The 23,028-nt window shown below is 58.4% G+C and overlaps 1 protein-coding gene across 1 annotated transcript in view; it reads left to right on the forward strand.

Moving 5' to 3' along the window:
- Window positions 1–200: 200 nt before the first annotated feature.
- The window catches only part of GNA12 (G protein subunit alpha 12), an 89,268-nt gene continuing 66,440 nt past the window's right edge, over window positions 201–23,028 (forward strand). The window contains exon 1 of the mRNA XM_004598122.4: window positions 201–677. Coding sequence (XP_004598179.2) covers window positions 375–677 — 303 coding nt within the window. The 5' untranslated portion in view covers window positions 201–374. The remainder of the gene's footprint in view (window positions 678–23,028) is intronic.

The raw sequence follows: 23,028 nt of genomic DNA on the forward strand, positions 1-23,028 counted from the left end.
GGCCCCAGGGACGCCCGCCCCGGGGGCGGCGGCCGCGAGCCAATCGGGAGGCGCGCCGGCCGTGACGGACGGCCGGCGGCCCAATGCGCGGCGCCCGGCGCGCGCGCCGCCCCGCCCCGCCCCGCCCCGCCGCGCCGCGCCCCTCCCCCGCCCCGCGGCCCGGCGAGTGCGGGCCTGGACGCGGCGGCGGGTCCGGCGGCCTGGGCGGCCTGGGCGGCCTCGGCGGCTCGGGCGGCTCCTCGGGCTCCGCGGGCTCCGCGGGCGGCCCCGGCGGACGTGGGCGCGGCGCGGCGCCCGGCCCGGCTCGCCCTCGCCGGCGGGGCGTCCATGGCCCCCGGGCGCCGGCGGGGCGCGGCCGCGGCCTGAGGGGGGCCATGTCCGGGGTGGTGCGGACCCTCAGCCGCTGCCTGCTGCCGGCCGAGGCCGGGGCCCGCGAGCGCAGGGCGGGCGGCGCGCGCGACGCGGAGCGCGAGGCCCGGCGGCGCAGCCGCGACATCGACGCGCTGCTGGCCCGGGAGCGGCGCGCAGTGCGGCGGCTCGTCAAGATCCTGCTGCTGGGCGCGGGCGAGAGCGGCAAGTCCACCTTCCTCAAGCAGATGCGCATCATCCACGGCCGCGAGTTCGACCAGAAGGCGCTGCTCGAGTTCCGCGACACCATCTTCGACAACATCCTCAAGGTGACGACGCGCACCTGCGGGCCGGCCGCCGCGGTGGCATCGCTGTTTTTGTTTGCGCGGAGCTCCGGGCTCCCTCCCGCCTTCCGCTCGCTTGGCTTGCTTGCTTTTTGTTTTTGTTCCCGGCTCTGTTTGCCCGAGGAGCCGGAGCGCTGGCTGGAGCGTCCCGCCTGCCCCCCTCCCCTTGGAGAGGAGACGGGGTCCCGGACGGCTGCCAGGGCGCCGGGCGCAAGGCGTGCCCTGGAGCAGGGCGCAGGGCGTGCCCCGGAGCAGGGCGCAGGGCGCAGGGCGCAGGGCGTGCCCCGGAGCAGGACGCCGGGCGCAGAGCTGAACAGGCCTGCCGCGGCCTCCGGGATCTCGGGCCACCCCGGGAAGGGAGCCAAGCGCGGGACCCATCACCCCGCTCCGCCCCAGCTGGGCGCGGCAGGGCTCCGTCCACCTCCAGGCCGGTCGTCTGGGCGCTAGGGGATCCGGGAGTCGCCCCCCCACCTCCGGCTGTCCCCGACCCCATTGGGAATCTGACTTGGGGTGTGTTAAGCCTTCCCCCACCCCCACCCCCATGCCTGTAAACATTAACATTACCGACTTGCTTATCAACAGAAGGAGGTTTGTGAAACTGCTGTTTTCCTTCCCAGGTTTTTTTGTTTTGTTTTTTACTGGTTGTAGTTCCACGCTGTACTCACTTGGTCTGTTGTGAGCGGCTCAGTAACCGGTTCCAAAGCTGTCTTTGGGTTTAGACACCAGCAGTCCTGCCCCAGCCCCGTTGCTGCTTGGGTGTGTTTCTTTAGGTGAGCAGCCTGGAGGGGCTCTGGGGGACGTTTGGAAATATTGGTCACTGCCTGGAGCTCTGGTGTGCCCAGGCCAGGTGCGTGCAAGGCTGCGTGGCTCTGGCCCATGGAGCCCACAAGAGTGTGGAGAGGTTAAAACCCACATGGCAGGTGGCAGAACTGGGACCCGAACCTGCGCGGCCCCTGTGTGTCTCTCTGTTTCTGACAGTGCTGAGGTCACATAGAGCCCGTGTGGTGTGAGTGTGTTACACACATGCCGTGGGTGCCAACACCCCATCACACGGCAGTATGAATGTGGATCCACTTGACCCCCATTGCACCACGCACTGTCCTCACCCTGCAGACCCCTCTCTCTGACCTTGGCAGCGACTGATCCATTCTCTGTGCTTTTGTTATTGCAAGCATAACGTGGAAACTGACCGTTGTCACTGCCCGTGGCCCCTGGCTGTGTGTGCCACCCTCCTGTGTGGCTCCTAGATCTTTCTGCTCGGGTCCTAGTGCGGCTGTGGCCTACCCACAGAGGGCCGTCCTGCTTCTCCCAGTCCCGCCTGGTCACAGACGTCGTGGGCATGTTGGTGTGTCGGGTGGGGGGAGGGGCGGGTGCTGGAGGCTCAGTGTTGTGAGAACCTGGCCAGCCATCTCCGCTGGCAGCAGGCAGTGTAGACATAGCTCTTCGTGCACAAGAGCCGGCAGCTCCCGCGGGGTAGCGGGACCTCTGACTGACCCTTCTGGACTCCCAGGGTCCCTGCGCCGCCTGCTGCTGTACCCATGTAGCCCTAGGCGGTGGGTCCCCCTCGAATGTATGCTCCACAGGCTGGAGCTTGTCTTGTCGGTTTGTGACAGGGTGACCAAATGGAAGCTTTCATCTCTGATGCATCAGCTTAGCAGTTTTTCCTTCTCAGGATCGTGTTTTTAGGATTGAGTCCTAGAACTTTTTGATCTTAGTTCTGGATGGGTAGGATACATCCTTTTTCTTTTTTGTAAAATGATTATCTTGACTTTTTATCTGGTCTGTTTTGAGTTAACTGTTTTAATGGAAAGACAGAGCATCCTGCCCTGTGGGTGTCTCACCAGACATCCCAGCACCTGGACCTGCAGCCCAGGGACCCACTGGCCCATCCGGGTGCTGGGATCCAGTGAGGCGTCCATGCCCATGTAGGACATAGGCCTCCTAACCATTACACCAAGCACTCACACCGCCTTACTTATTGGCATATTGTATGTGTTGGCGAGAAATCCCACCGGGTTGTCTACCACCTGAGGGCCGGCATCGTGGCTCAGCTGGGAAAGCCTTTGCTTGTGAAGCCAGCATCCCATATGAGTGCCAGTTCTAGTCCTGGCAGCTCCATGTCCAGTTCAGCTCCCTGCTGAGGCAGAGGCTGCGTCAAGTGCCTGGCCCCTGCACCCTTGTGGGAGTTGCCCAGGGAGGTCCTGGCTCGTGGCATCAGCCTGCCCCAACAGCGGCTGTGGGAGCATGTGGGGAATAAAGCAGCAGATGGAAGAACTCGGTCTCTCCTCTCAATGTAACTGCATTTCTAATAAGTACAAACCTTACAAAGGGAAAAAACCCAGTTCTTTCAATACCACTTGCTGATAAGCTTAGATTTCTTCCCTTTGTCAATGTAAAGTATTCCACCTGCGTTGGGCTGTGGCTGCATGGCTGCACACCTGGCCACACAGGCCTAGGTCACGGTGCGTCTCCGTGGCCTTCCCAGGGCACAGGCCTTGATCACAGTGCGTCTCCGTGGCTTTCCCAGGGCACAGGCCCTGGTCACGGGTGTCTCTGTGGCCTTCCCAGGGCACAGGCCCTGGTCACGGATGTCTCTGTGGCCTTCCCAGGCCATAGGCCTAGGTCACGACACATCTCCGTGGCCTTCCCAGGGCACAGGCCTTGATCACAGTGCGTCTCCGTGGCCTTCCCAGGGCACAGGCCTTGATCACAGTGCGTCTCCGTGGCTTTCCCAGGGCACAGGCCCTGGTCACGGGTGTCTCTGTGGCCTTCCCAGGGCACAGGCCCTGGTCACGGGTGTCTCCGTGGCCTTCCCAGGGCACAGGCCCTGGTCACGGGTGTCTCCGTGGCCTTCCCAGGGCATAGACCTTGGCGGTGTGTCACGAGGTGTCTCACGAGGTCTTCATTTTCTAAAGCAGCCGCGGTTGGTGTAGTACCTGCACTTCAGTGTCCCTGGGCTTGTTGCTGGCTGGCGAAGTGCCTGGCGCTTGCACAGTGCTTTGCTGCACACGGTGGCTCACACAGCTGCCTGCTCAGCTCTGGGTGCCTGCGCCTGGGGTGCTCCGAGTTCTGGGAGGGCTGCCTGCACTCCTTTCTTGCTGGTGGCCTTGACGGAAGGTGCGCTGCTAGGTCAGGTCCGAGCAGTGCCAAGGGGATCCCGTCCCTCCCGCCCTGAGCTGGTTTGGTGTTTCTGGTGTGTCAGTGTTCTGGACTTTTTTCTTCTAACCAAGAGACGGACCTTTTATTACGTTCGTTTTTCTCTGGTTTTCCCATTTGCAGTTCCGTTTGTTCGGGCTCGTTATTGTCTCTTCTGCTGGCTGTGTGTTCATCTTGTTGGTTTTGCTCTAGTTTCTTGAGGCAGGGACTTGGATTATACGCGGAGGCTTTCCTTCCTGCTGCCCTGTCTCAGCGCGGCCTCCGCTGTGTCCGCGGCTCTGCTTCTGTTGGGTTTTCATGTTTACTCCGGTTCGTGTTGGTGTTTTCCCTTTTCATGGTGTTGTCTTTGCTGTCACTAACTGGAGTTGGGGAGTTCCTGCGTTTTCGGAGAGTTCCCTGACTTCTGGTGTGACTCCTGTGCTCAGGGAAGAGGCAATGATACTCCGTCAAATCTGTTGAAAATGGAATTAAAATGTATTTTGGTGCCAAAATGTTTTGAAGTCCATGCATTGTTTTCTCATAATATGTATTTTTTTAAGATTTGTTTATTTTTTTTTTTTTTGTCTTGCTTTATTAGAAAGTCAGGCTTACAGAAAGATCTTGCGTCTGCTGGTTCACTCCCCCATGGCCGTAGTGGCTGGAGCTGAGCTGATCTGAAGCCAGGAGCTTCTTTCAGGTCCCCCACATGGGCATAGGGGCCCCAAACTAGAACCATGTTCCATTGTGTTCCCATTAAGGCCTTAAGCAGGGAGCTGGATAGGAAATGGAGCAGCTGGGACATGGAACAGTGCACATAGGAGATGCTGACTGTTGGATGTGGGAGATTAACCCGTTCAGCCACAGCACTGGCCCCATAATGTGTTTTCCCTGAGTTTTTTGAGGATCTTTTCTGTGTATAACTTCTAAAAACTTTTACTTTTTCAAGATCTACTTATTTGAGAGGCAGAATGTTTGAAGAAAATGAAAACAGGAGTGAGAGGGAGAGATTTCATTCTCTGGTTCGCTGTACAACAGGCTGTGATGGCCTCAGCTGGGCCAGGCAAAGCCAGGAGGCTGGGGTGCAGCTGGCTGGTTCTCCTGTATGGCTGTGATGGCCTCGGCTGGACCAGGCGAAGCCAGGAGGCTGGAGGCCGGCTGGCCGGCTCTCCTGTGTGGCTGCTTGGACCAAGCAAAGCCAGGAGGCTGGAGGCCGGCTGGCCGGCTCTCCTGTGTGGCTGCCTGGACCAGGCAAAGCCAGGAGGCTGGGGTGCGGCCTGCCGGCTCTCCTGTGTGGCTGCCTGGACCAGGCAAAGCCAGGAGGCTGGGGTGCGGCCTGTCGGCTCTCCTGTGTGGCTGCCTGGACCAGGCAAAGCCAGGAGGCTGGGGTGCGGCCTGCCGGCTGTCCTGTGTGGCTGCCTGGGCCATCTGTCTTCCCCTGGATCCAAACGGGAGCAGCCAGGACTCACACCAGCCCTGGCCCATGGGTTCCTTTTCCTGAGGTTTGTGTCCCGTTTGCTGAGTGCTCCGGGGGCGTCTGGGTGTCCTTGCGTGCCTCCAGTCGGGGGCTGCACTTTGCTGACTCCGCTTAGTGGGGTCTGTCTGGTTGTCGCAGAGCTCTCCAGTTCTCTGGTGTGTGTGAGCTCTGGGGATGATTGTGCCTTCAGCTTGCCTCTGCTCCTCGTCGTCCCCAGGGAGTCCCCTCCCAGGGAGTCGACCTTGACCCTCGCGCAGGTCTGTGTCTGTCCATCATTTTACTTTTCAACTGCCGTTGTTGTTGTTTAAGATTTATTTATTTTATTGGAAAGTCAGATATACAGAGAGGAGGAGAGACAGAGAGGAAGATCTTCCGTCCGATGGTTCACTCCCTAAGAGGCCTTAATGGCTGGAGCTGAGCCAATCCGAAGCCAGGAGCCAGGAGCTCTCCTGGGTCTCCCACGCGGGTGCAGGGTCTCAAGGCTTTGCGCCGTCCTCAACTGCTTTCCCAGGCCGCAGGCAGGCAGGATGGGAAGTGGGGCCACTGGGATTAGAACCGGTGCCTATATGGGATCCCAGCATGTTCAAGGTGAGGACTTTAACCACTACACTATTGCGCCAGGCCCCGTTGTTGTTATAACTGATTTGAAAATTTGACAAATTTGAAATTTTGGTTTTCAAATCAGTTACACACGTGCAGAGAGAGACAAGGAAGTATCTTTCATTGACGGGTCGGCTCCCCAGACCAGGCCAGGCTGAAGCCAGGAGCTCCGACCAGGTCTCCCATGTGGGCGCAGGAGCCCAAGCACTGGCCACCCTCCTCTGCTTCCCAGGCACATCTGGCTCCAGGCTAGAGCTAGTGGCCTGGGCAAGGCCTGGGGAAGGCCATGTGGGACACCCTGTGAGACTGTTGGCTTTGGTCATCTGGGGAGTGATCCAGCGGATGGAGGAGCTAGCTCTCTGTGGCACTCTCTGTAACTCTCACTTTGAAATAAATAACTAAGCATTTAAAAAAGAATTTTTTTTCTTTATTGGAAGATCAGGCAGGGAGCTGGGTGGGAAGTGGGGCCGCTGGGATTAGAACGGCGCCCATCTGGGATCCCGGCACATGAAAGACGAGGGCTTTAGCCACTAGACCACTGCACCAGGCCAACTAAGCATCTTATAAAAAAGAAAATCCTAAGAGGAAAGATACTCTTAGTGTCTCTTTTTACCTGTTTTGCCGATGTTCTGAAGTCTTGAGCTTTTTTTTGCCGTCGCTTTTTTTTGGTCAGAGAGCTCCGGCCAGCCGTTCACTGCGGGCGCGGCTCCTCGCTCTCCCCCGTCCTGTCCTTCCCCGTCGCTTGCTCTGCACTCAGAGCTGGCCGCTGTGTCCTGGTAGTGCCCGTCTGCTGCCCCTGCCTGACCGCACTCTGGCCCCTGCGCCTCCTATGTCTGCAGTCTGAGATCACTTGTGAGCTCACTGCGTGTCATGTATGTTGGCTCAGCTTCCTGTGTCTACATGGAGTCACTGTCGCACTTCTGTCAGATCTGAAACGCTTCCAGCCATGCTTGTTTCAAGCACTTTTTCAGGTCCCCTCGCTGTCTTGCTGCCCTTAGGGACTGGCAGCGGGGTTGTTGGCTGTCACGTTGTTCCCTGGGTGCCTGAGCCACTGTGGCCTTGATATGCCTCCCACTGGGCCCAACGCTCTGCCACCTGCTTCTGGGCTGCTGGTCCTGAATGAGGCTGTGTCCTCCCTGGGCTCTGCTGGTGCTGCTTGGGTGGGGACCAGGGGTCTCCTCCCCTCCTTCCAGGCAGAGGATGCGTGAGCCCCTGGGCCTTGCTGAGCTCAGCATCCAGCTCACCTGCTGGAGAGTGTGGGCACTGCCCAGAGGCCCTCTGTGCCTACCACCTTGAGTCCGGTCCTCCCAGCAGGGCCTCAGGTTCTAGCAGAGCGCTTTTCCTCTCTGCCTTCCGGCTGGTCTACCTGGAGGCCCCACAGGAGGCGAGAGGATGGCTAAAAACCCCTCATTCCGCTTCCCCATGCTGGCTTGCCGTGAGCAGAGCCCTCAGCAGGGCCGGGGGGGAAGCAGACCTGGGGAGACCAGAGTCGCTGTCCTCCTGCTCTTCGTGTCCTGGAGTGAGAGAGAGAGTGACAATGTGCTCCCATCCAGTCCTCCCCAGGTGCCCAGTCAGCAGGCTGGGACAGAGCAGAGCTGGCTAGTGTGGTTGGTCAGCATGACCCTGGTCTCACGTGACCCTCGTCTCACGTGACCCTCGTCTCACATGACCCTCGTCTCACATGACCCTCGTCTCACGTGACCCTCGTCTCACATGACCCTGGTCTCACGTGACCCTCGTCTCACATGACCCTGGTCTCACATGACCCTCGTCTCACATGACCCTCATCTCACATGTCCCTGATCTCACATGACCCTGCACAGTAAATTGACTTGCACCTGCTGACTGCTTTGCTGACTGATCATAACCAGTGAGGCTGTAATTCACACCTTCTGTTTTTATGATTTTAAGGGTAACATTCCTCCAAGTCCTAAGTGGGCTGCACTTAAAGTTCACATGTTAGTATTTCTGGGTTTGTGGGACAGGATCTGTGTGTGCATCTGTGTGCATGTTGGAAGGCTAGGGATCATTCTGTGGTCTACATGTGACCCTGGTGTGATCCTGAGAGCATTTTAATTGTGAGTGCGGTGCTGTGTGAAGGCTCTCTGCTGCTTGGACTGGAGGGTGCACCACCACCCACATACCTGCGTGCGCCTCCTCAGCCAGCCCAGGGTGGGCTTGCCTGCTGCGCTGACAGGCTGCTAGTTTTACAGACTTGGTTTTTTTTTTTTTTTTAAAGATTTATTCATTTTATTACAGCCAGATATACAGAGAGGAGGAGAGACAGAGAGGAAGATCTTCCGTCCGATGATTCACTCCCCAAGTGAGCCACAACGGGCCGATGCACGCCAATCCGAAGCCGGGAACCTGGAACCTCTTCCGGGTCTCCCACGTGGGTGCAGGGTCCCAAAGCCTTGGGCCGTCCTCCACTGCTTTCCCAGGCCACAAGCAGGGAGCTGGATGGGAAGTGGAGTGGCCGGGATTAGAACCGGTGCCCATATGGGATCCTGGCGCACGTTCAGGCGAGGACTTTAGCCGCTAGGCCACGCCGCCGGGCCCGTTTTACAGACTTGTTGAGGGAACGGAACATCAGAGGGACTGGTCAACTTGACACTGAAGCAAAGAATTCACAAAGCATCGGATGCATGCTGTCCAGTGTTGGGGGGGTATTTAATGAATGTGACCCCGGCCCCGCCCTTTGGGCAGCTGTGCTGCAGAGTTCAGTGCAGCATGGGAGCATATGCCGTGCTGGGGCACGCGGGAGTGCATGCCGTGCTCAGGGCCATGCGGGAGTGTCAGCCGTATTAGGTTTCACATGGGAGTGAACACCGTGCTGGGGCAGCGCAGGCGTGCAAGCCATGCTCGGGCCACGCGGGAGTGTCGGCTGTGCTTGGGCCACACGGGAGTGTCGGCCGTGCTCAGGGCCACGCGGGAGTGCACGCTGTGCTCAGGGCCACGCGGGAGTGTCGGCTGTGCTCAGGGCCACGCGGGAGTGTCGTCTGTGCTCAGGGCCACGCGGGAGTGCACGCTGTGCTCAGGGCCACGCGGGAGTGTCGGCTCTGCTCAGGGCCACGCGGGAGTGTCGGCTGTGCTCAGGGCCACGCGGGAGTGCACGCTGTGCTCAGGGCCACGCGGGAGTGCACGCTGTGCTCAGGGCCACGCGGGAGTGTCGTCCGTGCTCAGGGCCACGCGGGAGTGTCGGCTGTGCTCAGGGCCACGCGGGAGTGTCGGCCGTGCTCGGGCCACGCGGGAGTGTCGGCCGTGTTCGGGCCACGCGGGAGTGTCGGCCGTGCTCGGGCCACGCGGGAGTGTCGGCCGTGCTCAGGGCCACGCGGGAGTGCACACCGTGCTCAGGGCCACGCGTGGGAGTGTCGTCTGTGCTCAGGGCCACGCGGGAGTGTTGGCCGTGCTCAGGGCCACGCGGGAGTGTCGGCCGTGCTCAGGGCCACGCGGGAGTGCACACCGTGCTCAGGGCCACGCGGGAGTGTCGGCCGTGCTCAGGGCCACGCGGGAGTGCACGCTGTGCTCAGGGCCACGCGGGAGTGTCGGCTGTGCTCAGGGCCACGCGGGAGTGCACGCTGTGCTCAGGGCCACGCGGGAGTGTCGGCTCTGCTCAGGGCCGTTGCTGAGGCAGAGAAGTGATGCAGAGAAGTGATACAGGGAAGATGCGTCCTGGCAGAGATGTCACGGAGAGCCGATCAAGTAGTTCGCAGGAGAACTCGCTGTGAGGCCCCTTGTGCTTTGCTGACCTGCTGCTGAGAGGGCACGTTTTCATGGGTCTAAGGAGAGTCCGCATCAGCGCCGCGTGGCTCCCCAGTGCTCAGGGGCAGTCCAAATGCAGCTGGGCTGGGAGCGTCCCACGCATACTGCTAGTTTCAAGGGGTTCACTGGACACCTCGATGCTAAGAGTGGGCATTCAAGTCGCAGAGGGGTGGTGGATGAAGAATTTGTATGATGTTAAGGCACCTGCCTGGTGTGTCTGTCCTCACTTCACCTGCAGGCCTCCTTTTTCCTGGTCCCTGAATGCCCTTGGGTGTGGCGTGGTGAGAGACTTGCGCGTGGCTGCTGGCACTTTGTTGCTGTGTTTGCAGACCACAGGGAGGTGAGCACTGTTTCCACCAGGACACACATGGTTGGGTCCATGCAACACCAAAAGCCAAAAAAATGTCCCGAGAGCCCCCTGCAGCCGGCGGTGGGGTTCTGAGCACGGGTGTGACCATGTGTTGATGACTTTAACCAAGCCACTTGAGGAGGGCAGCGTCTGCTCCGCCATCGTCTGTCCCGAGAGGTTTGCAATATGGCTGTGCAGGACGGTCCAGGGCTCTGTGGACAGTGCCTTCTGTCCTGCACAGCTGGGGCTGCGTGTACAGGTCCTGTCGGTTTCCAGTGGCTCTGAAGAGTTCAACGCCAGTTTTATGCACAGATGTCATCACCCGAGCAGGCTGCAAACCAGGAAAGTTGTGGTTGTGTAAAGGACCCCACACTTCCCACCTGAGGGGCAAACGAGGCGCTGTCGCTGTGTAGTTTGACAAAGAAAACAAAGAATCTTCTTTGCATCTTGTGTCAAGTGGCCTGAAGGAACAGTGGCCGCCTTTGTGGTAATGATCGCCAAGCCGTAACCCTGCAGGGCTTCTGTGCTGCCGAGTGGCAAGCAGTGGGCATTCAGCAGCTGTGAGTGTGTGCGTGTGTGTGTGTGAGAGAGAGAGAGAGAGAGAGAGACACGTCTCAAACCCCTCTGGAGGGGCCACATCCGGGGCACAGCCAAGGCATGGTTGTTACTCTTGGCAAGAGTACGTGCCAGGTACATGCCAGAAGAAGGCCTTCCTCACCCCTGCTCACTTTACAAATAAATATTTATTCCTTCATTAAGGAAAGAGGGAGAGGGAGAGAAAGGGACGGAGACAGACCTTCCATCTTCTGCTTCACTCCCCAGTGGCCAGAACTTGGGGCTGTGCTAGGCCAAGGCCTCACCTGGGCCCACCCGGGATTCCCGCAGGGGGTGGAGGCCCAGGGACTGGGGGCGCTGAGCCGAAGCAAGGGCAGCTGGACTACTAACTGGTGTCCATTTGGGATACTGGACCACGGCAGAGGCCGCCCTGCTGTGCACAGCACTGCTACCCAACCCTGCCTTGTGAACGAGACAGAGCGAGTCTGTGACCCTCAGCACCTGCCTTACCATCTAACATGGGAACCACCGCACTGGCTTTGTCACAGCCTACAGCCAAGGACCAGCTTCAGTGGGTGTTCAGTGCGGAGTGTGAAAATGTCCCACAGGGCCAGTCTCAGGGAACACGGTCAGCGTTGTCATTACTTTGGCTGAGCGTTCGCCTGGCCATGCGTGGGGTGGGTCCATGGGCTTCAGCATCTGGAATAGTCAGCAGGTGGTTCACTGCGGGGCCCTACGAGGGATAGGGTCCTGTGCTGGGCTGTGCCTCCGGTGGCTGTGCCTCGTGGCAGTCGGCTTCTAGGTGTCCCCTGAGAGAGGACAAGAATGGGACACACCGGGTAGCTGATGTGGGATCTGGGAGCCCTTGGCTGACTGAGAGGGCCACTGAGGCCATGCGTAGGAGGCGTGGTGTAGTGCTCCCTGCTGGCCAGCAGAGTCCGGGGGCCAGGCAGCAGAGCAGGCAGCTGAGGAGTGGGCCACACACAGCTCGGAGCTTGGAGCAGGCGGTCCCTCCCGATGCCAGTGGTCTTCAAGGTGATATTCTTTTTTTTTTTTTAAGATTTATTTATTTTTATTACAAAGTCAAATATACAGAGAGGAGGAGAGATAGAGAGGAAGATCTTCTGTCCAATGATTCACTCCCCAAGTGAGTGCAACAGTCAGTGCTGCACCTATCCAAAGCCAGGAGCCAGGAACTTCCTCCTGGTCTCCCACGCAAGTCAGGATCCCAAGGCTTTGGGCCGTCCTCCACTGCTTTCCCAGGCCACAAGCAGGGAGCTGGATGGGAAGTGGAGCTGCCGGGATTAGAACCGGTGCCTATATGGGATCCCGGCGCGTTCAAGGCGAGGACTTTAGCTGTGAGGCCACGGCACCAGGCCCTAAGGTGAGATTCTGTGTCCCAGGCCCAAGACACGACATGGCCCAAGGTGGGAAAGGGGTAACTGCTGGAAGACTCGCTGAGACCCACAGCCCCTGCAGCGGAAAGGAACAGTGCATCTGTATCGGTGGGGTTCAGTCTTTGTCCCCCTCACCCAGCCTCCCGGCTGCAGCTCCCGGCACGCTGAGATGCCTGCACCAGCTCTGACTTCAGTCTTAGAGCAGGAAGGGCCGTGCTTTCCCCTGGCAGTCTGGTGACTTAGCTGGCCAACCAGGAGCTCTGAAGAGGCTGGCAGGAGGAGCGGCACGAGGCACTCCCTGGGAGATGAGAAAACCGGTCATTTGCCGCCTTATCGGTACATATTTGGTAAGACTATAAAGTAATGGGACTGTTTTTGGACAAACATGCCAGCGCTGCTAGAACATACTCATTAAAGCAGATGCCTCATTAAAAATAATCATCTCGGGACACCAAGTGAACAAACACCCGTGGGGTGGGTGTGTGTGCTGGGCTTGTGCCGCCCGTGGAAGCTGGAGCCAGGGCTGTAGTGTGGGGCGTGTCTTCTGTCCCCACTTGGTCCTCTCGGGAGATTTCCCCTTCCTGCCTGCGCTCTCCGCGCGGCCAGCTCGGCCGCTGAACTCTGCAGGGGAGCTAGACAGGCCCGGCTCAGCACCCTAGCTTCGACCTTCTGGAGCTGCACTGCTCACAGGAGTGTGCACTCCAGTCCCCACACAAGGGCTCACAGCAGCCCGTGGGCACATCTGCTGAGCCACAAACCTAAAGCCAAACTCTAGCAAGAAAGCTGCCATTGTGCCCTAGGGATCTGGCTCTTGTTTCGATTTCCAAGTTGATTCTAGATTTGGAAACAGCAGAAAAATTGAGGCGTGCTTGAATAAGAACACTGCAGCCAAGGGCAAAGAGAAAGTTCCAGAGAGCTGCCCAGGAGCGGGGGAGGGACCCGGGGGGCACAGAGCCTGGGCAGAGAGGCACTGGAGCCAGGTGCTGCTGCGCCGAGCTCAGCTGTGAACTGGAGCTCCGGGACTTGGGGAGCCCAAGACTGGTTTTCACGTCCACCTCCATTTCCTCCAGAGTGCACTGTGTGAGCTGGGAAGACAGGTCAGTAGTCGCAGCTTAGGGGAAGGTTGGCGTAAGCTAGCTCCCAGAGCAGACGAGGAGGGCGGGAGGGAAGGGGCCAAGTGTGAACTGGATGCTGATGGTTCTGAGTGTGGAAACCCGCAGGCACATGGGCGCTGTGACACAGGGTGAGTGAGAGATCAGCGTCCGAAATCACATGAAACGCCAAGCAGAAGGGCCCAGAAGAGACACAGCTGAGCAGTGGCGGGGTGCTGCGGGGGGCTGCGGGCCTGGGAGTCAGGGCTGGAGGGGCGCTCTGCGTGCTGCGGGGGCTGCGGGCCTGGGAGCCAGGGCTGGAGGGGCGCTCTGCGTGCTGCGGGGGCTGCGGGCCTGGGAGTCAGGGCTGGAGGGATGCTCTACGTGCTGCGGGGGCTGCGGGCCTGAGAGGGCTGGAGGGGCGCTCTGCATGCTGCGGGCACTCGGTGTCCACACACGCCCCAGAGCTCTTTGCTACACCACAGGAAGCAGAGAGATGCATGTGACAGCTCCTGGTGCAATGGCTTGGGATGAAGCCTCGCCTGGCACGTGCTGGGATCCCATATGGATGCTGGTTCATGTCCCGGCAGCTCCACTTCCCATCCAGCTCCCTGCTGTGGCCTGGGAAAGCAGTGGAGGACGGCCTAAAGCCCTGGGAGAAGACCCAGGCCAAGTGCCTGGCTCTCGTCTTTGGATCAGCTTAGCACTGGCTGTTGCAGCCACTTGGGGAGTGAATCAGTGGATGGAAGAACCTTCTCTATATCTCCTTCTCTGTAAATCTGCCTTTAAAAATACAAAAAAGACTCCTCGGTGAGCTCTAAGCCACGTCTCCCATCTCGAAGGGCCAGGCTGCAGCGAGCCACCCAGCAGGCCCTGCGTGAGCCTGTTGTGAGCTGTCTGCAGTGGGCGTCCAGGCACACGCCAGGGTGCCACAGAAGCATCTCAGCAGAGGGCCGTCTGTGGGAGCTAGGCCTGGCGTCAGCAGTGAGAGGGGCTGGGCACGGACCACCACGGACGGTGCTGCTCTGAGAGACCCTCAGACCTTCCTTGTGCTGGCTTCGCAGAGGGCAAACCCTCCCTGTCCTAGTTATGTGCTGTGTTGCCTGTGGTAGCCCCAGGGCAGGGGAAGGGCAGTGGGGCCTTGTACCTCCTGTGGGGAGACAGAGCCTTGATGCCCGGTGTGCCTGTGGGTAACAGGCCCCAGGCTGGTGAGGCTGTCTTTTTCAACACCGGTGTCAGCAGGAAAGGCGGCGTTCCCAGGGGAGACACAGTAGACCCGAGACACTGTGGCACAAGCCAACAGAGGCCTGCTGAGCCTTGTGCAGAATCCTACATTCCTGCTGTCACGCATGCGCAGAGACCACAGAACAGTGCATGTCACGTGTGCTCACAGACATACCACAGAACAGTGCATGTCACGTGTGCTCACAGACATACCACGGAACAGTGCATGTCACGTGTGCTCACAGACACACCACAGCGCAGTGCATGTCACGTGTGCTCACAGACACACCACAGCGCAGTGCATGTCACGTGTGCTCACAGACACACCACAGAACAGTGCATGTCACGTGTGCTCACAGACACACCACAGAACAGTGCATGTCACGTGTGCTCACAGACACACCACAGAACAGTGCATGTCACGTGTGCTCACAAACACACCACAGAACAGTGCATGTCACGTGTGCTCACAGACACACCACAGAACAGTGCATGTCACGTGTGCTCACAGACAGACACACCACAGAACAGTGCATGTCACGTGTGCTCACAGACACACCACAGAACAGTGCATGTCACATGTGCTCACAGACACACCACAGAACAGTGCATGTCACGTGTGCTCACAGACAGACACACCACAGAACAGTGCATGTCACATGTGCTCACAAACACACCACAGAACAGTGCATGTCACGTGTGCTCACAGACACACCACGGAACAGTGTGTGTCCTGTTACCCTGTTGGAAAAACATGATCATACATAGAAAAAATAACACAAGATGTCAAAACAAAGTATTAAGTGTTTATGATATGCTTGTCGGTATTTATTTTAAAAATTATTTGTTCAGTAAATATTATTTTAGAGCCTGCACTGCTGGTAGCAGTTGTGTGTGAATCCTCAGGAATATATCCAGCTGTCCTGTGACCATTACTATGGGCCTTTTCCCATGTTAGCTCCTCCTCTGTTACCAGGAAGTTTTCCTTTGAATGGTAGGTGTTTTAACTTAATTTCTGGTTTGCATCTTGTTTTAGGATTTTTGTAATCCTGAGTATTTACAGAATGCGTTAATGTTTGCCAGGGAGACTGCAGCATCTCCAGAATTTTTTGACAATTGGAAACTTGTCTTGTTCCTTCATTCTTGGTAACTTCAAGAAAAGAGTCCGGGCTAGCCTGGCTCCCTCCTGTTATTGGTGCATTTAGAATTCTCCTGAGAAAGTAAGGTGCCCTGCTCTAGGCTTTAATTAAGAAAATATTATCATGGGTCCGGTGCCGTGGCCTAGCGGCTAAAGTCCTCGCCTTAAACGTGCAAGGATCGCATAGGAGCACCGGATCTAATCCCGGCAGCCCCACTTCCCATCCAGCTCCCTGCTTGTGGCCTGGGAGGGCAGTCGAGGACGGCCCAGAGCCTGGGGACCCTGCACCCGCGTGGGAGACCCGGAGGAGGCTCCTGGATCCTGGCTTTGGATCGGTGTAGCTCATGCCATTGCCATCACTCAGGGAGTGAATCATCGGACGCAAGATCTTCCTCTCTGTCTCTGCTCCTCTCTGTATATCTGACTTTGCAATAGACATAAAATAAATCTTAAAAAAAATTATCATTGAAATAAAATGTCAGGGTCAGGAGAATGCACTGAATGCAGATGTTTTGAACTCTTGAACTTTGTGAAAATTTGCGGTTGATAAATAACAGAGGTACAGCTGGACTGCAGAGGGTTGGAGCCTAGGAGCCTGCAGCGTGTGCCGGGAGCCCGGGCTGGGGCCTGGCTGCTCTGAGGGAGCCCGGGCTGGGGCCTGGCTGCTCTGAGGGAGCCCGGGCTGGGGCCTGGCTGCTCTGAGGGAGCCCGGCTGGGGCCTGGCTGCTCTGAGGGAGCCCGGGCTGGGGCCTGGCTGCTCTGAGGGAGCCCGGGCTGGGGCCTGGCTGCTCCTCTGGGGCCTGGCTGCTCTGTTGGGGCCTGGCTGCTCTGCTGGGGCCTGACTGCTCTGCAGGAGCCCGGCTGGGGCCTGGCTGCTCCTCTGGGGCCTGGCTGCTCTGCTGCCTTCCAGCTCCTTGCTAGGGCCCCTGGGAGGCAGCAGTGATGGCTCCCCCATTAGATCCTGCCACCCTCAGAGGAAGGCAGCCTGGCGTTCCTGGCTTGCGGATTCAGCCTGGCCCAGCCCCACGGTAACACCAGTGAGTAGAAGATCGGGCACTGTCCTTCAGAGCCATAAAGTACACCTTTTGACAGTGGTGGACGCATGTTTCATTTTCTTGGGTTTGTTTTTGTGGTCAGCCCTCGGGAGCTTCTCTGCACATGGACTTGGCCGAGGAGCCTGTCTCGCCGCTCCGTGTCCCGCCAGTGCTTGCTGCTGGGTCCTGATTCTGCCTTGCATTTTCCTGCGGTAGGGAGGGTTTTCCATGTGTCTGTTTTGTTGTGCTTTTTTTTTAAGATTTATTTATTTTTGTTGGAAAGTCAGATATATGGAGAGAAGGAAAGACAGAGAAGAAGATCTTCCTATCCAGTGATTCACTCCCCAAGTGGCCGCAATGACCGGAGCTGATCCAATCCGAAGCCAGGAGCCCAGAGCCTCTACCAGGTCTCCCTCACGGGTGCAGGGTCCCAATGCTTTGGGCCGTCCTCGACTGCTCTACTAGACCACAGGTAGGGAACTGGATAGGAAGCGGGGCAGCCGGGATGAGAACCAGCGCCCGTATGGGATCCTGGCTTGTGCAAGGCGAGGACTTTGGCCACTAGGCTACCACGTCGGGCCCCTTTGTTCTGCTTTTGTTTCCGATTCTTTCTGAACTTTTACTTTCTTCCCATTTAATCAGTCTTTGTGAGGGTTCATCTCATTTTGTAGTGGTCATTTGACAGAGCATGTCAGTTTGGTGCAGTGATGGTCAGGTTTTTACTGTTGCTCTCAAGTTGGGACGTGGCGTGTGAGTGGCGTGCTTCAGGGAGCCCCACGTTGCCCCCTGGGGCCAGGGTGCTTGTCGTAGCACAATTCACCAGGCCGCCACCTGACAGCCTGCCAGTGTGGGATGACACCCTCACAGCCTCCAGTAAGTTAGTCTGTGGTGCTTGTCGAGCACTTTAGGGGCTTGGGCTCCATCCTTGGGAAGGAAAGAGAAAGCATGTCATTGCCGCCTGCTGTGTACATTCCAGAATGGGAAATAGCAACAGGTCATCTTACAAAACCTTAGATGGTGAGAAGTGTGTGAGCCAAAGGGAGGGGACAGGGCCAGGAGCTGGAGGGGAGTGCCCAGGGTGATGGCTGGGCCTCCAGGAGGGCAGCGGAGCCACCTGCCAGACAGGCAGAGCCCAGCCCTGTGGGAGAAGGCAGGGGAGCGCGTGGACAGTCACGGGGCAGCTTGGCCACGGCACCAAGGGAGACCCAAGCCAAGCCAGGGCAGGAGCCCGTGCTTTGGGGGTGGGACGCGGACGTGTTGATGGTGCTGTTTTCGGAGGAATATGTTGGAGACAGAAGTCATGTCTGTGAGAGGGCTCACGGAAAGCAGGGATGGTCTTAAGATCCACCTTTGGACTGTTTCGCAAAACTGTGGTCGTTGAGGTATGAGAATGAGATTTGTGGCTTTTTAAACATTTTTAGAATGCGTATTTTTAAAGTGGTGCAAGTAGTTTAAGGTGCTGCATATGGGTGCTTGTTCAAATCCCAGCTGCTCCACCTTTTTTTTTAAGATTTATTTATTTTTATTGGAAGTCAGATATACAGAAAGGAGGAGAGACAGAGAGGAAGATCTTCCATCCAATGATTCACTCCCCAAGCCGCCGCAACAGCCAGAGCTGATCTGATCCAAAGCCAGGAACCATGAATTTCCTCCAGGTCTCCCACAAGGGTGCAGGGTCCCAATGCTCTGGGCCGTCCTCCACTGCTTTCCCAGGCCACAAGCAGGGAGCTGGATGGGAAGTGGAGCTGCTGGAATTAGAACCGGCGCCCATATGGGATCCTGGGGCGTTCAAGGCGAGGACTTTAGCTGTGAGGCCACCGCACCAGGCCCAGAATGCGTATTGTTTTTATAGAACGTTAAACATTTAATGACTTTTCCCTTCATTCTCTGCATACTGTGGCTGTCTCTCCTTTGTTCCATGAGTCGGCCGTCTGAGACGGGCATTGGGCGTTCAGTGTCGTGGGAAGGTGAAGGCGGCTGGGTCTTGTTTAGCTTGTGGAAGAATTTCCTCATGGACAGGGACAGTGGGCAAAGCAAGACTTACTCCAGTGTGAATCCTGCCCAGCAGTCAGCGGAGCAGGGCGCCCTGACGTCTGCACGGAAGTGGCTGCCTCGATGTAGCAGCCAGTCCGAGTGGGGCAAGCCCACGGCGGGGCTGGCACACTGCGGCTACGGGGCCGGTTCAAGTCCTGGCTGCTCCACTTCTGATGGCTTGAGAAGGCAGCAGAGCAAGGCCAGGCGACTGGGGAGTGAGCCCACAGAGGAGCAGCTCTGTCCTGTCTCTGTAACCCTGCCTTTCAGAAAAACAAACAAAAAGCTTGAAAAACCAGACAGACACACTCACCAGAGAGCTGGAATTTGTGCTCCTGCCTGGTCCTGTGTCACGCTGGGATGCTGGAACCGGGAGTGAGCAATGTGTCCACACAGCCCACCGGGGAGCTGCTCTTCGCTCCCCCCAGGGGTGCCAGCCCCAGGAGTGGCCCAGTGGGTGAGCACTGTGTCCACTCGGACAGGACGCCAGGTCCTTCCCACAGCCCACCGGGGAGCTGCCCTTCGCTCCCCCCAGGAGTGCCAGCCCCAGGAGTGGCCCAGTGGGTGAGCGCTCTCTCCTCCCGTCTCAGACCCGCTCTCCCCGACCCTCCCTCACCCACATCTCACATACTTTTTAAAAGGACTATTCATTTCCATTGCATTTCTAGATGACACCATATAGTTTTTACTTTATGTCTCTATAATGTTTAAAAGTTTGTTTTAACGTTCATTTTGCTGAGTGGGTTAGAATGCAAGATTCTGTGAAATTCAGTCCCATTTTGATTTGCTCCGTACTCCAGCCAAGTGCTTGTTGAATGAATTGTTCTAAAACGTTTTGTTGTTCTAAATCTGTGGAGCTTTATTAACATGGTTGAAAGACCCAGGAATGTCCACTTCTTTCAAGTTCTCGTCTCCTGTTCCTCTCCCCCTCCTGGAGAAGGTTCCTGTTGGAGCCGGGAGAGGACTCTGACGTCAGAGCAGGATTTGCCTTTTTGCAGTGGGTCCTTGAGCAGATAAGGAGCCTCCCGTAAACAGTCACCTCCTGTCCCTGGGCTGACATGAGTGCCCTGTGCAGTGGGAAGGCCCCTCCGACAGCCTGCGTGGTGCCTGGGCTAACGCAGGAGGGCTCCTGGAAGACGTCTGCCCCTCATCTCTAAAGGCGTGGTGGATGCCAGCACAGGCAGGGCAGGCCATGGCTCGGCACCACGGCCGAGTTCCAAGGGCAGCCGCGCCATGTCGCCCCCAGCTTTGGGAGCTGCCTGGGGCTGGGTAGCATGGTGGGTGTTTGCTCTGCTCAGTTCCTTGCCCTTGTGTGAGGGTCTGAGCTGCGTGTTGGATGTGGGAGAGTGGACCCTTGCTTACGGGACAGCCTGTGGGGGACAGCCTGTGGGGGGGGCAGCCTACGGGGGACAGCGTGTGGGGGACAGCCTGCGGTGGGGGGGGCAGCCTGCGGGGGACAGCCTGCGGTGGGGGGACAGCCTGCGGTGGGGGGGGCAGCCTGTGGTGGTGGGGGGACAGCCTGCGGTGGGGGGGGGACAGCCTGCGGTGGAGGGGGGACAGCCTGCGGTGGGGGGGGGACAGCCTGCGGGGGGGGGACAGCCTGGGGTGGGGCGGGGGACAGCCTACAGGGGACAGCCTGCGGTGGGGGGGGGACAGCCTGCGGTGGGGGGGGCAGCCTGCGGTGGGGGGGGACAGCCTGCGGTGGAGGGGGGACAGCCTGCGGTGGGGGGGGGACAGCCTGCGGGGGGGGGGGACAGCCTGGGGTGGGGCGGGGGACAGCCTACAGGGGACAGCCTGCGGGCAGTCGTTCTCAGTCCCGAAGGGTGTGTCCTGGCTGCGGCCGGAAGTGAGACAGAAGGAGCTCCAGCAAAGAGGCCTGGCCAGAGCTGGCGGCCTGGAGAAGCTTCCATCTGCAGGTGTAAAAGGCAGAGGAGCCTGGGAAAGCTGAGTAACTTCGTCCCACCATTTCACAGCCAGCTCTGTTTTAAGAAAGTCTGGTGTTCATCTCAATCGTCTCTGTCAGTGTGCAGATCATGTTTGATATGGCTCTGGACTGCTGCAATGTCAGTCCTGCGTGGGCACCAGGAACGGAGTGCCTCCCCACTGCACCCCTGAGGTCTGGCCCAGTGCCCACAGCTACTTGTTGGCGATGTGAGGACATACTTTTAGGAGGAAAAGCTGTGAAGGATCTCAGAAACCGAACGTTAGCATTGATGATCTTGTAAGCAGGCATTCATGCATCGGTAGCACCAAGGTCAGTCCTCCCTGAGCGAAGTGTGGTCTGACCTGTGTTCTGGCAGCTGCCCTTGGCTGGAGGACTCAGCAGAAGAGAAGTGGCCTGCCTGGGGTTGTTTGTAGCGCTGCCAGGGCCACCCACTGCGAGTGGTACTGTTGCTTGGCACCCCCAGCGCTCAGGAAGCCTGGCTCTGGCGGGCACCCGTGCCTGAAGCTGCGCTCTGTAAATGGCCTGTGTCTGCAGGGTGGCTGCTCCCGAGCCCTCCAGCCCAGCACACCCCGGAGCTGAGGGGAACGCCAAGGAGTTGTGTACTTACGGAAAGTTAAAACAGGGAGAAGGGGTGGATGAACGCACACACGTTCATTCTCCACAGTGATGTGTTTAGTTTAGTGATTTCCTGCCCCTCTTCCCTTCCATGAACTTTCTGAGAGTTCATGGAACTCCCCACCCTCCACAGCCGTGGTACTGGAACCAAGCTGATTGGACTGGCATTGTGCGACACCCTTCTCCAGCTATCGGTGGGTGGCCCCAGCCGTGCCACCCGCGGCCTGCGTGTTCTGTGCTGTAGGAGGGTCCCTGTGGGTGAGGGACCCATCAAGTGACGCCAGGTGTTGGGTGCCCTGAAAAGAAGCATAAACCGGATGGGAGGGACTCCACCTGTTTGGCATGGAGGTCACGTGCTGTCGTGAGAGGCTTGGCTACTCTGCTTCGGAGCTGCTGGAGCGGAGCCTCCCGGGCATGCAGTGCCTGCTGCTGTGTGGGCGTGTGCCTAAGGGTGACAGGCGTGGTGCGCTCTGCACTCCAGTGAGGAGCAGTAGTCAGAGGCTGGACCAAGCTTAGAGTGAGGTAGCTCCCCGTGGCAGCGCCCAGCTGTGGGCGAAGTAGAGAGAGGCCGGGCAGAAGCTGTTAGTGTCCTGGCCATTGCCACTGTGGTCCAGGACCATGCTGTCCCCGCCTCGGCCGCGTGGCCCTTCCCCGGGTGACGTTGGAGGAAATGTGCCCAGGCCTTGTCCTCAGCAGGCAGCGAGACAGACATGGAGGTGGCTGTCCTGGTGAGGTCCACACTCACAGAGCCCCAGGACAGGAGGCCAGGGAGAAGGCAAGGCCAGACGGGGCGAGTGGCCGCAGCCAAGGTCCCCAGGTGGCAGCTGCAGGGAATCCCCTCCTAGAAGCTGTTAGCCTCTGCAGTGATGCAGCTGTGGGAGGGGCCGCTCGCACGGAGCAGCAAGGCCAGATGTCGGAACCTCGCACGCAGAGCACAAGTAATCCACATGATTTACGGGAGAGCTGACACCGCAGGTCTGGTCCCCTGCCTCATTCCACAGCTCAGGGTGCAGCCCGGAAGTCCCCAGGTGCTCCTCAGGCATGCTAAGGCCTGGGTGCGACCCCGTGGGCCCCTCCTGCACGTTGCCAGTGTAGGATAAACACAGCATGGGGGGAAGCAGCCAGGCCCCAGAGCTGGCGGACCATCCCTTGAGCATGGTCAGCCGTGGAGGCTGTGGGCAGGGACATGCTGCTCAAGCCTCTTGCGACAGCACATGACCTCCACCCCAAGCAGGTGGAGTCCTGCTTGCCGCAGTATCAGCATGTTCATGAGCAGCCCCCGGTTCCTTCTGGGAAAGGGGATGCCGTTTCTGTGACTGGGCAGTCTGTCAGCTCTCCACGTCTGTATCAGCTCTGAGTTCACAGGCAGGCAGGTCCAGCCCCTGCCCATGCCTTACTGGTCCTGAGTCCCAAGATGGTGCAGGGACTGGAGCAACATGTCCCTGTTGCTGTGGTCTCTGGGCGGGGTTTAAGGCACGGATATCCGACCTCAGTAGTTGGAGCTCGAAGTCTGTTCCTCATCACCTGGTCAGTTGAGCTGTTGCTTGCTAAAAGCGCTGCTAGCTCCTCATCACACAGGGACAGGAGGGCACTGGACTGGCCCCTCTATCCTGTTCCAGGCAGAGGAACAGGCTGTGATGGGACACTCAGGCTGAGACTACATCGCCCATGCTGGGCACAGCTCAGCTCCGGAGCATGCAGGTTAAAAAGGCAACACCTCAGGTTGCCTGCTGCCCCCCAGCCCTAGTCTGCACAGCTGGCGGGAGCATCTCACCCGGGCTCTGGACGCCCCTCCATCCTGGGAGCTTTGGATAAAATGACGCTTTCACTGTCAGTCTTGCCCACTGCTAGATTCTATTTTACAATTTTGTCAAACAGTAGTCCAGGAGAATCTAAAAGCTTTGTGTGGGGTCTGTGCCCTCGTGCGGCCTCCGATGGCTTAGTGCCTCAGAGATACTACGCCCACAGCCTCTACTCACAGATTCC

Source organism: Ochotona princeps, chromosome 24 (assembly GCF_030435755.1).
Source record: "Ochotona princeps isolate mOchPri1 chromosome 24, mOchPri1.hap1, whole genome shotgun sequence".
NCBI lineage: Eukaryota > Metazoa > Chordata > Mammalia > Lagomorpha > Ochotonidae > Ochotona > Ochotona princeps.